Raw genomic sequence first — 12,842 nt, forward strand, 5'->3', positions numbered from 1 at the left:
TTTAATGAACGAAAAAATAGATTTTCTTTCGAAAACAAGGACCCCAAACTTTTGAACGGTAGTGTAGATATTACAATATTTGAACACGTATGATACTAATGTTCCTCTCTTTCTCCTGTCTACCCCAGGGCTCTGATCCAGACCATGCTGGAGCGCTGTGATCGCTTCCTCTGGTCCCAGCATGCTTAGCAAGACAACACCAACCAACGCGCCTAGCGGGTCATCAAATCAAATTGTATTTGTCACATGCGCCGAATACAACAGGTGTAGACCTTACAGTGAAACGCTTACTTACAAGCCCTTAACCAACAATGCAGTTTTAAGAAAAATAAGTGTTAAGTAAAAAATAGATAAATAAAAAATTATTATTAAAGAGCAGCAGTAAAATAACAGTAGCGAGGCTATATACAGGGGGTACCGGTACAGAGTCAATGTGAAATAACAGTAGGGAGGCTATATACAGGCGGTACCGGTACAGAGTCAATGTGCTGGGGCACCGGTTAGTCAACCAACGCCATTCAGCATAACTAGTATGGACAACTGCTATGGGGGGCAGTGTTAGGGTCAATTTCAATTCAGAAAACGGAAATTCAAATTCCAGTTATCCACATTGAAAAGCAATTTTAATTGACTGAATTGAAATGCAATTGACCCCAGCCCTGATCTGATCCAGAGCCATCTGAAACAAGTTAAATTACCCTTAATGTGACAATAATGCTTACTAACTTACTAATTATTTATGTTGAACCATTCCTGACTACTTTTTAAACTGGGCCCTAATCATTTTATGTTGAACCATTCCTGAGAGTTCCACTCCGCACCAACATTCTAGAATGCCCTGATACAGTCAAGAAAGACCACTGTATTTAAGTTGTCCTATTTTATAGGTTGCCAAAAACCCTGCCTCACAGAAGAAATATGGGATTCATCTATAAATGACCTAAAAGTATTGTTTTTTTGAATGTAATGTCCTCAGATGCGTCTCAATCCTGATGATGGTGTATCTGATTAACTTTGTTATTAACGCCAGTTCCTCCTTGGGTCAAAACTGTACTGCAACATGGCTATAGAGCACCAGAATGAATCGTGTGAAGATAATTGTGAAAAATATTATTTTATTAAAAATGCTCTAATCTATTAATATAATATTTAATGTGAATAATAAAAAAAATATGATGATGATCTGATCAACGGACTGTTATTATTACAAATCAAAGACAAATCAAACTTTATTTAAAGAGCGCTTAATAATGGGAGAAAGGCTTACTCCCTCCAGGATAAATGGGTGTTTTCATGTTGCTGTGTGTGGAACAAGTGAAGGGACGCATGCAGCGTGTCTCTCGTGCAAGCGGGTGAAGTTGTTGTGTTGCTAGTGCTGTCATTAGAGATAGTATTAATAACGCTGGAATGAAATGAGCCTTAGTTTTTCTCCTGAGACGGTGCGTGATACATTCACACCTGGAACATCAAAAAGAGATACAACTGGGAGGAACGAGCGAGAGAGAAAGTACAGAAAAGTTGTTGGTGTGTCTTGATGTGCTTCTAAAAGATCCAAAATTAACATAAACTTTAAAAAAAATGTCTCAAAAATAAAAGATTCCATTTTCAACTGAACAAATTGGATTGCCTCAAAAATGAGCTAGCTCTTCCAAAAACAGTCCTCGTATTTCTCCCCTCCTTCCTCCTCATATTATCTCCCCTCGCTCATCTCCTATCTCCTCCGGTCCTTTCTTGCCCACCTGGTCGTGTCATTGGACGCCCCTGGCTTAGTGACAATCAGATTCAAAGGATTCGGCACGGGGCAGAGCCACTGAAGAAACTGACAGTGTTAGAACAGAGAGACAGACAGATGGGCCTTTTTAATTGAAAACTGTGGAATAATATGGATGATGTCACCGTTTTACATTCCATGCTGTTTATCCTGATTGGAACTACAGCTGCCTTTTTCAGAGAGTCAAATCAGCCTCTAGAATTATTGCTTCATGATTCTTTGTTATAGTATGTGGGATTCATAGCTAGCTATTACATGCAGATAATAATAATATGCCATTTAGCAGACGCTTTTATCCAAAGCGACTTACAGTCGTGCGTGCATACATTTTTTGTGTATGGGGTGGTCCCGGGGATTGAACCCACTACCTTGGCGTTACAAGCGCCGTGCTCTACCAGCTGAGCTACAGAGGACCAGATGATGTATAAACAGACTACTGCTCCTTTGGCCATTTTAAGTCATTCTCTTAAGACAAGAATGTCATTCATACCCCATTAATGAATCCAGAGACAAAATATCTTTATAGCCTCTAAATGAACACATGGCTTTGGTGCCTTCATCTGACAGATCTGTGGGACCTGTATAATCTGGAGGACAAATACTGGTGCTTGAGGAAACTTTATGAGGATTTGTTTTTAATGCAGGCATCTTTAACAACTGGTCCTTCAGTACGTAATGTCAGTGTTGTTCATGACATAAAGAAACTCCATTTTTTATGGATGGTAACGATTTTTCAAAAAGTACAGTAGATTAATTCTAACTATTTACTCAATAGAAAAATGGTTGATGCTGAGAATAATCTATATACGCTCTCGGATTGCAATGAGAGTTTCAAATGGTTCTGAACGAGGTTTGATATGAAAGGTTATGAGGTCAACAAGACCGAGAGAGAGTTGTGTGTGTTTGATGTTGACAGGCTGTCACCAGACACACTGATAAGTGGATTCTGCACATTCCTAATGACCCTGCTGACCACAAACGCACACACACACACACACCTGTTGACTGTGCTGCCAGGGTATAAAAGAGTCAACCTCACCTGCGTAGCGCAGACATTGCCACACACACACCGTTGATTACCACTCAAGATGCTTAGCAGCACCCTATAAGGGACAATTATTAATTTGGGCTCTCATAAACATGCCTTTAAGTCTTTATTGTAATAAATGACAGCCGTTTCAAATCACCAGCACCTTCAAATGAACACTGGTTGATACCTAATTCTTACCTTACTTCTTTTGGAGACCTGGACTCACAGATAGATGGACACGCCACCCATGGTAAGGATTCCTTTTTTATATGGCTGGAGGTCACCCGCCCAATATAAATGGATGTGACAGTGTACCATCTCTATGTTGATCTTATGACAGAGTGTAAGATGTGGTTCTGGGTTCCCAGATGACCTCTATGTCATTGTTTGCGTTACATGTAGTAACTTACTACATTTGCACACACTGTGTATAGATTTTCTATTTTCTATTGTGTTTTTGACTGTACGTTTTTGTTTATTCCATATGTAACTGTGTGTTGTTGTTGTTTTTATCGCACTGCTTTGCTTTATCTTGGCCGGGTCGCAGTTGTGAATGAGAACTTGTTCTCAACTGGCTTACCTGGTTAAATAAAGGTGAAATAAAAAAATAAAATAAATGTCTTGTTGTAGGGTCTCTTGCTTATTCTGGCTCTATCCCTGCTCTGCTGTCTACCTCACCCAGCCACACCGACCGGGCTAGCGCACAACGGCTCAGGTACACTGTCCTGTGTGTTAAATGACCTGTTAAGAACACTTTCTATTGTCATGAGATTATTATACATTTAAAAGGGGGTCATCCGTGTTTATTATCGTTGGATCATATTGGATTACCTGTTGTATTATTAAAGGAATTGTTGGGAACCGATGATGTTGTCCAACATGATAAAGGGTAGTGTCCTGTTTCACATCAGTTATCATTGATCAGTGTCGTAAACTAGGTTTCCATCCAAATAGCGACAAATTTTCAATATTCTAAAATCCACATGAAGAAAATATGCATTTTCCCACCAGTGGACCAAATGGACTTAATGCTGATTTTAAAAAAATTATTGTGTGGTAACATATTGCACACAAACTCATTTTCCGCTTAAGTTTTCAAGTACGGAATAAAAATCTAAAATTCAATGTGTGATTGCATTGCATTTTCCACTCTACGGACACCGAAACTGTTGCGTTAAAGAGAAAATGAGCCCCCGCTCTGGTTTTGGCACATGCGCTCGGCTAGTTTACAAGAGATTGTTATGGATAAGAGCGACAATAAAATTGTATTTGTCAAGCATCGATCACCACGTCACCAAAATAAAACCCTCGATATTTATTGGAAAGGGGCATCAAGCTCACAACCTTGCACTTTCGCCACCCTGAGAAGCAGTAAGAGGACCACACAGCTGGCTGCCACACAAATGTGTACTTTGCCGCGCATTAAAAAGGTTGGATGGAAACCTGGTTAGAGAGAGTTTTCTGGAACATTTTGTATCTTAAAAAAATGTATGCACTCACTATACTATAAGTGTGGCGATATGCTATTAACGTCATTACACATATGCGCCGGCCAGGTGGTGTAGCACTTGAGTACCAATCGCTATCATTGTTAAGAGTATTGGAATGCACACGGACACACGTTGAGCGCAGCTGCCTGCCTGTTACACCACGCTCTGGGTTAGTAATAAAGTACTCAGATTATAAAGTGCTACTCCCTCACTCATTCCAATGCATAAAGAGTTCCACGGGTTATTACAATAAGTAATTTTGGATAAAAGTGACGTGTATTGTATAATCTCCAGGGGTTCCATACCTGAGCTCTACGTTGGTAGAGGAGGCTCTGAAAAGGGCTTTAGAACGAACTAATGCTGCCTACGCCCACACCAACGAGAGGTGAGTCAATAGAAGAAGACTATCCTCAGTCAATTGCTCAGATTATTTATGAAAAGCCATATCGATGTCTATGAAAAGAGAAATGCTATTTACCAATTATGGTCTTGGCCTGCCTGTCTGTCCATCTGCTTGTCTGTCTGTCTGATAATATGGGCACTATCCTCTGTCCTTCCAGAGTGAAGACATCTCTATCGGAGGGTGCTGTGAGACCCAGCGACCTACTAGCCCAGTTCAAACAGATCGGCCCCCAGACCAGGAGCCACATCAAGGCTGCCGAGCTGCTGGACAATACAGTGGAACTGATCAGAGAGATGGTCTACACCAGTACAATGCCCCAGTCCAGTCTACCTGGTACTGTCTAACCCATGGCCCAGTCCAGTCTACCTGGTACTGTCTAACCCATGGCCCAGTCCAGTCTACCTGGTACTGTCTAACCCATGGCCCAGTCCAGTCTACCTGGTACTGTCTAACCCATTCCCCAGTCCAGTCTACCTGGTACTGTCTAACCCATGGCCCAGTCCAGTCTACCTGGTACTGTCTAACCCATGGCCCAGTCCAGTCTACCTGGTACTGTCTAACCCATGGCCCAGTCCAGTCTTCTAGTACTATCTAACCCTAACCCATGGCCCAGTCCAGTCTACCTGGTACTGTCTAACCCATGGCCCAGTCCAGTCTACCTGGTACTGTCTAACCCATGGCCCAGTCCAGTCTACCTGGTACTGTCTAACCCATTCCCCAGTCCAGTCTACCTGGTACTGTCTAACCCATGGCCCAGTCCAGTCTACCTGGTACTGTCTAACCCATGGCCCAGTCCAGTCTTCTAGTACTGTCTAACCCATGCCCCAGTCCAGTCTACCTGGTACTGTCTAACCCATGGTCCAGTCCAGTCTACCTGGTACTGTCTAACCCATGGCCCAGTCCAGCCTACCTGGTACTGTCTAACCCATGGTCCAGTCCAGTCTACCTGGTACTGTCTAACCCATGGCCCAGTCCAGCCTACCTGGTACTGTCTAACCCATGGCCCAGTCCAGTCTACCTGGTACTGTCTAACCCATTCCCCAGTCCAGTCTACCTGGTACTGTCTAACCCATGCCCCAGTCCAGTCTACCTGGTACTGTCTAACCCATTCCCCAGTCCAGTCTACCTGGTACTGTCTAACCCATGGCCCAGTCCAGTCTACCTGGTACTGTCTAACCCATGGCCCAGTCCAGCCTACCTGGTACTGTCTAACCTTAACCCATGGTCCAGTCCAGCCCACCTGGTACTCTTTAACCCATGGCCCAGTCCAGCCTACCTGGTACTGTCTAACCCATGGCCCAGTCCAGTCTACCTGGTACTGTCTAACCCATGGCCCAGTCCAGTCTACCTGGTACTGTCTAACCCATGGCCCAGTCCAGTCTACCTGGTACTGTCTAACCCATGGCCCAGTCCAGTCTACCTGGTACTGTCTAACCCATGCCCCAGTCCAGTCTACCTGGTACTGTCTAACCCATGCCCCAGTCCAGTCTACCTGGTGCTCTTTAACCCATGGCCCAGTCCAGCCTACCTGGTACTGTCTAACCTATGGCCCAGTCCAGCCCACCTGGTACTGAACTATCATATTACACATATACTACAGAGCCGACCTGAACCGAGCCGCGCTGTGTTGGCCTTGTTACTCATCATAGTTGCTGTAACTATGTCGGAAAACACAGTATGGTTAGACTCAGCCGTACGGGTTTGGATTGTGTGTCAATCTCCCCCCAACAGACCTGTTGAGTGAGGAGGACATGCAGGTTCTCCTGCAGGCTTCAAGCTGTTCCTCTGAGATGCAGAGACCTCTCTGTAACAATTCGTTCACACTATACAACGGCATCGCGCGGTGAAACATCGGAAGCCATTCACTTTCCATGGAAGTAAAGAGAGAGAAGCGGAGTGGGCGGGGGAACCGTTGAGCGATGCGAGTTGGGCGAAGGAGCTGAACAGGGCGGGACTAAACTTTATGAAAATTCTCTGCGATATCGCAACGCGAGTGACCAATCGAAGCTCACCATAGCTTCCAACCCCTACTGGATTGGCTGTTAATGGCTGTTGATACGTTGCTTGCTAGCTTGTTAGCACCCATATGAGGGCGAGGCTAGCATGGCTAGGAGAGGCCGCTTGCATAGTGTGAACGCTCTTTAAGACTGGCTCTGTCTCTCCCCTGTCCCTCCTCCCTTCTTCCCTCCCTCCGTCCCTCCCTCTCTCTGTTCCTCCCTCCTCCCTCCTCCCTCTGTCCCTCCTTCCTCCCTCCTCCCTCCTCCCTCCTCCCTCTCTCCCTCTCCTTCCTCTCTCCCTCTCCTTCCTCCCTCGGTCCCTCCCTCCCTCCCTCCCTCCCTCCCTCCCTCCCTCCGTCCCTTCCTCCCACCATCCCTCCCTCTCTTTGTTCCTCCCTCCCTCCCTCCCTCTGTCCCTCCCTCCCTCTCTTCCTCCCTCCCTCTGTCCCTCCCTCCCTCCCTCCCTCCCTCCCTTCCTCCCTCCCTCCCTCCCTCCCTCCCTCCCTCCCTCCCTCCCTCCCTCCCTCCCTTCCTCCCACCATCCCTCCCTCCCTCCCTCCCTCCCTCCCTCCCTCCCTCCCTCCCTCCCTCCCTCCCTCCCTCCCTCGCTCCCTCCCTCCCTCCCTCCCTCCCTCCCTCCCTCCCTCGCTCCTTCCCTCCGTCCCTTCCTCCCACCATCAATCCCTCTCTTTGTTCCTCCCTCCCCCCGTCCCCCAACAGACCTTTTGAGTGAGGAGGACATGCAGGTTCTACTGCAGGCTACAGGCTGTTCCTCTGAGATGCAGAGACCTCTCTGTAAGACTGGCTGTCTGTCTGAACGCTACCGCTCATTCACCGGGGAGTGCAACAACAGGTCTGTCTGTCTTATCTGTCGTACCCCTGCACATTGACTCGGTACTGGTACTACTTGTATATAGCCTCGATATTGTTATTTTATTGTGTTACTATTTCCAATTTTTTTGTTGCTTTTTTAAAAATGTACTTTTTAACTCTGCATTGTTGGAAAGGGCTCGCAAGTAAGCATTTCACGGTAAAGTCTACAACTGTTGTATTCGGTGCATGTGCCCAATACAATTTGATTTGATCTGTGTCTGTCTATCCATCTGCCTGTCTGCCTGTCTGTCTGCCTGTCTGCCTGACTGCCTGTCTGTCTGCGTGTCTGCGTGTCTGCCTGTCTTCCTGTCTGTCTGTCTGTCTGTCTGTCTGTCTGTCTGTCTGTCTGTCTGTCTGTCTGTCTGAGTGCAGAGCTGTACTCTGCTGGTCTGGTTACACATGCTGGAAAGGACGATGTGAAAAGACAACATCCAGCTAGTAGGGTTCAGGTTGAAACTACAGTGTGAAAAGACAACATCCAGCTAGTAGGGTTCAGATTGAAACTACAGTGTGAAAAGACAACATCCAGCCATTAGGGTTCAGGTTGAAACTACAGTGTGAAAAGGAAATTAGTGTTTGATTTGACATGATTTGTAGTTTGTGTATGTCACCCACGTTGTCACCCCTCTCCAGACAGCACCCTAAGTGGGGTGCAGCCAACACCCCGTACTCCCGCTGGCTCCCCCCAGAGTACGAGGACGTCAGAGGGGTCCCTAGGGGCTGGGACCCTGAACACACCTACTATAACTACACCCTGCCCCCGGTAAGAGTCCTATAACTACACCCTGCCCCCGGTAAGAGTCCTGTAACTACACCCTGCCCCCGGTAAGAGTCCTATAACTACACCCTGCCCCCGGTAAGAGTCCTATCTACTACACCCTGCCCCCGGTAAGAGTCCTATCCAACTACTATACCCTGCACTGGTAAGAGTCCTATAATTACACCCTGCCCCAGGTAAGAGTCCTATCCTATCTACTACACCCTGCCCCCGGTAAGAGTCCTATCCAACTATTATATCCTGCACTGGTAAGAGTCCTATAATTACACCCTGCCCCAGGTAAGAGTCCTATCCTATCTACTACACCCTGCCCCCGGTAAGAGTCCTATCCAACTACTATACCCTGCACTGGTAAGAGTCCTATAATTACACCCTGCCCGCGGTAAGAGTCCTATCCTATCTACTACACCCTGCCCCCGGTAAGAGTCCTATCCAACTATTATACCCTGCACTGGTAAGAGTCCTATAATTACACCCTGCCCCAGGTAAGAGTCCTATCCTATCTACTACACCCTGCCCCCGGTAAGAGTCCTATCCAACTACTATACCCTGCACTGGTAAGAGTCCTATAATTACACCCTGCCCCAGGTAAGAGTCCTATCCTATTTTCTACACCCTGCCCCCGGTAAGAGTCCTATCCAACTACTATACCCTGCACTGGTAAGAGTCCTATAATTACACCCTGCCCCAGGTAAGAGTCCTATCCTATCTACTACACCCTGCCCCCGGTAAGAGTCCTATAACTACACCCTGCACCCGGTAAGAGTCCTATAACTACACCCTGCCCCCGTTAAGAGTCCTATAACTATACCCTGCCCCCGGTAAGAGTCCTATCTACTACACCCTGTCCCCGGTAAGAGTCCTATCTACAACACCCTGCCCCAGGTAAGAGTCCTATCCTATCTACTACACCCTGCACACGGTAAGAGTCCTATAACTACACCCTGCACACGGCAAGAGTCCTATAACTACACCCTGCCCCCGGTAAGAGTCCTATAACTACACCCTGCCCCAGGTAAGAGTCCTATCCTATCTACTACACCCTGCCCCCGGTAAGAGTCCTATCCAACTACTATACCCTGCACTGGTAAGAGTCCTATAACTACACCCTGCACACGGCAAGAGTCCTATAACTACACCCTGCCCCCGGTAAGAGTCCTATAACTACACCCTGCCCCAGGTAAGAGTCCTATCCTATCTACTACACCCTGCCCCCGGTAAGAGTCCTATCCAACTACTATACCCTGCACTGGTAAGAGTCCTATAACTACACCCTGCCCCCGGTAAGAGTCCTATAACTACACCCTGCCCCCGGTAAGAGTCCTATAACTACACCCTGCCCTGTTAAGAGTCCTATAACTATACCCTGCCCCCGGTAAGAGTCCTATCTACTACACCCTGTCCCCGGTAAGAGTCCTATCTACTACACCCTGCCCCAGGTAAGAGTCCTATCCTATCTACTACACCCTGCACACGGTAAGATTCCTATAACTACACCCTGCCCCAGGTAAGAGTCCTATCCTATCTACTACACCCTGCCCCCGGTAAGAGTCCTATCCAACTACTATACCCTGCACTGGTAAGAGTCCTATAATTACACCCTGCCCCCGGTAAGAGTCCTATCCTATCTACTACACCCTGCCCCCGGTAAGAGTCCTATCCAACTACTATACCCTGCACTGGTAAGAGTCCTATAATTACACCCTGCCCCCGGTAAGAGTCCTATCCTATCTACTACACCATTCCCCCGGTAAGAGTCCTATAACTACAACCTGCCCCAGGTAAGAGTCCTATCCTATCTACTACACCCTGCCCCCGGTAAGAGTCCTATCCAACTACTATACCCTGCACTGGTAAGAGTCCTATAATTACACCCTGCTCCAGGTAAGAGTCCTATCCTATCTACTACACCCTGCCCCCGGTAAGAGTCCTATCCAACTACTATACCCTGCACTGGTAAGAGTCCTATAATTACACCCTGCCCCAGGTAAGAGTCCTATCCTATCTACTACACCCTGCCCCCGGTAAGAGTCCTATCCAACTACTATACCCTGCCCCCGGTAAGAGTCCTATAATTACACCCTGCCCCAGGTAAGAGTCCTATCCTATCTACTACACCCTGCCCCCGGTAAGAGTCCTATCCAACTACTATACCCTGCACTGGTAAGAGTCCTATAATTACATCCTGCCCCAGGTAAGAGTCCTATCCTATCTACTACACCCTGCCCCCGGTAAGAGTCCTATCCAACTACTATACCCTACACTGGTAAGAGTCCTATAATTACACCCTGCCCCAGGTAAGAGTCCTATCCTATCTACTACACCCTGCCCCCGGTAAGAGTCCTATCCAACTACTATACCCTGCACTGGTAAGAGTCCTATAATTACACCCTGCCCCAGGTAAGAGTCCTATCCTATCTACTACACCCTGCCCCCGGTAAGAGTCCTATCCAACTACTATACCCTGCACTGGTAAGAGTCCTATAATTACACTCTGCCCCAGGTAAGAGTCCTATCCTATCTACTACACCCTGCCCCCGGTAAGAGTCCTATCCAACTACTGTACCCTGCACTGGTAAGAGTCCTATAATTACACCCTGCTCCAGGTAAGAGTCCTATCCTATCTACTACACCCTGCCCCCGGTAAGAGTCCTATCCAACTACTATGCCCTTCCCCCGGTAAGAGTCCTATAATTACACCCTGCCCCAGGTAAGAGTCCTATCCTATCTACTACACCCTGCCCCCGGTAAGAGTCCTATCCAACTACTATACCCTGCACTGGTAAGAGTCCTATAATTACAACCTGCTCCAGGTAAGAGTCCTATCCTATCTACTACACCCTGCCCCCGGTAAGAGTCCTATCCAACTACTATGCCCTGCCCCCGGTAAGAGTCCTATAATTACACCCTGCCCCAGGTAAGAGTCCTATCCTATCTACTACACCCTGCCCCCGGTTAGAGTCCTATAATTACAACCTGCTCCCTCTCTCCTCCCTCCCCCTCTCTCCTCCCATCTCCATCTTTCCTTCCTCCTCCCTTTTCCCTCACCCTCTCTCCTCCCTCCTCCATCTCTCCTTCCTCCTTCCTCTCTCCTCCTCCTCCTCCCTCTCTCCTCCCTCTCTCCTCCTCTCTCCTCCTCCCTCTCTCCTTCCTCTTCCCTCTTCTCTCCTCCTCCCTCCTCTCCTCCTCCCTCTCTCTTTCCTCCTCCCTCCTCAATCCTCCTCCCACCACTCTCTCTCCTTCCTTCTCCCTCTCTACCTCCTTCTCCCTCTCTACTCCCACCTCCCTCTCTCCTTCCTTCTCCCTCTCTACCTCCTTCTCCCTCTCTCCTCCCACCACCCTCTCTCCTTCCTTCTCCCTCTCTACCTCCTTCTCCCTCTCTCCTCCCACCTCCCTCTCTCCTTCCTTCTCCCTCTCTACCTCCTTCTCCCTCTCTCCTCCCACCACCCTCTCTCCTTCCTTCTCCCTCTCTCCTCCCACCTCCCTCTCTCCTTCCTTCTCCCTCTCTACCTCCTTCTCCCTCTCTCCTCCCACCACCCTCTCTCCTTCCTTCTCCCTCTCTCCTCCCACCTCCCTCTCTCCTTCCTTCTCCCTCTCTACCTCCTTCTCCCTCTCTACCTCCTTCTCCCTCTCTCCTCCCACCACCCTCTCTCCTTCCTTCTCCCTCTACCTCCTTCTCCCTCTCTCCTCCCACCTCCCTCTCTCCTTCCTTCTCCCTCTCTACCTCCTTCTCCCTCTCTCCTCCCACCACCCTCTCTCCTTCCTTCTCCCTCTCTACCTCCTTCTCCCTCTCTCCTCCCACCTCCCTCTCTCCTTCCTTCTCCCTCTCTACCTCCTTCTCCCTCTCTCCTCCCACCACCCTCTCTCCTTCCTTCTCCCTCTCTCCTCCCACCTCCCTCTCTCCTTCCTTCTCCCTCTCTACCTCCTTCTCCCTCTCTCCTCCCACCACCCTCTCTCCTTCCTTCTCCCTCTCTACCTCCTTCTCCCTCTCTCCTCCCACCTCTCTCCAGGTGCGCCTGGTATCCCAGGATGTTCTATACACCCACAATGAGAACATCTCTCTGGACTCATCTCTGTCCCACCTGCTGGTGGAGTGGGGTCAGTGGATAGACCATGACTTCGCTCTGACCCCTCAGAGTCCTAGTACAGCTGCCTTCAGGACCGGGGCCGACTGCACCCGCACCTGCAGCCGGGACACTCCCTGCTTCCCTATACAGGTGAGACACTCCCTGCTTCCCTATACAGGTGAGACACTCCCTGCTTCCCTATACAGGTGAGACACTCCCTGCTTCCCTATACAGGTGAGACACTCCCTGCTTCCCTAGACAGGTGAGACACTCCCTGCTTCCCTATACAGGTGAGACACTCCCTGCTTCCCTATACAGGTGAGACACTCCCTGCTTCCCTATACAGGTAAGACACTCCCTGCTTCCCTAGACAGGTGAGACACTCCCTGCTTCCCTATACAGGTGAGACACTCCCTGCTTCCCTATACAGGTG

The 12,842-nt window shown here is 48.5% G+C and overlaps 2 protein-coding genes across 5 annotated transcripts in view; both read left to right on the plus strand.

The window, feature by feature from the left end:
• hps5 (HPS5 biogenesis of lysosomal organelles complex 2 subunit 2) overlaps positions 1 to 1,187 on the plus strand; it is a 36,625-nt gene extending 35,438 nt beyond the window's left edge. For 3 of the 4 annotated variants that reach the window (XR_014614914.1, XM_084185532.1, XM_084185533.1), the window contains exon 21: positions 129 to 1,187. Coding sequence is in view for 2 of the 4 variants with exons in the window: in XM_084185532.1 (XP_084041658.1) it covers positions 129 to 189 (61 nt within the window). In the remaining 2 variants the exon portion in view is untranslated. The remainder of the gene's footprint in view (positions 1 to 128) is intronic. The other variant, XR_014614915.1, reaches the window with a different exon arrangement.
• A 1,911-nt stretch (positions 1,188 to 3,098) lies between these two features.
• Positions 3,099 to 12,842, plus strand: part of LOC311148698 (eosinophil peroxidase-like) — a gene marked incomplete at both ends in the record, with an annotated part of 30,629 nt that continues 20,885 nt past the window's right edge. The window contains 6 exons of the mRNA XM_084185677.1: positions 3,099 to 3,144; positions 4,586 to 4,676; positions 4,852 to 5,027; positions 7,412 to 7,544; positions 8,198 to 8,327; positions 12,353 to 12,559. Coding sequence (XP_084041803.1) covers positions 3,099 to 3,144; positions 4,586 to 4,676; positions 4,852 to 5,027; positions 7,412 to 7,544; positions 8,198 to 8,327; positions 12,353 to 12,559 — 783 coding nt within the window. The remainder of the gene's footprint in view (positions 3,145 to 4,585; positions 4,677 to 4,851; positions 5,028 to 7,411; positions 7,545 to 8,197; positions 8,328 to 12,352; positions 12,560 to 12,842) is intronic.

Source organism: Coregonus lavaretus, assembly GCF_964263955.1.
Source record: "Coregonus lavaretus genome assembly, chromosome: 21".
Classification (NCBI taxonomy): Eukaryota; Metazoa; Chordata; class Actinopteri; order Salmoniformes; family Salmonidae; genus Coregonus; species Coregonus lavaretus.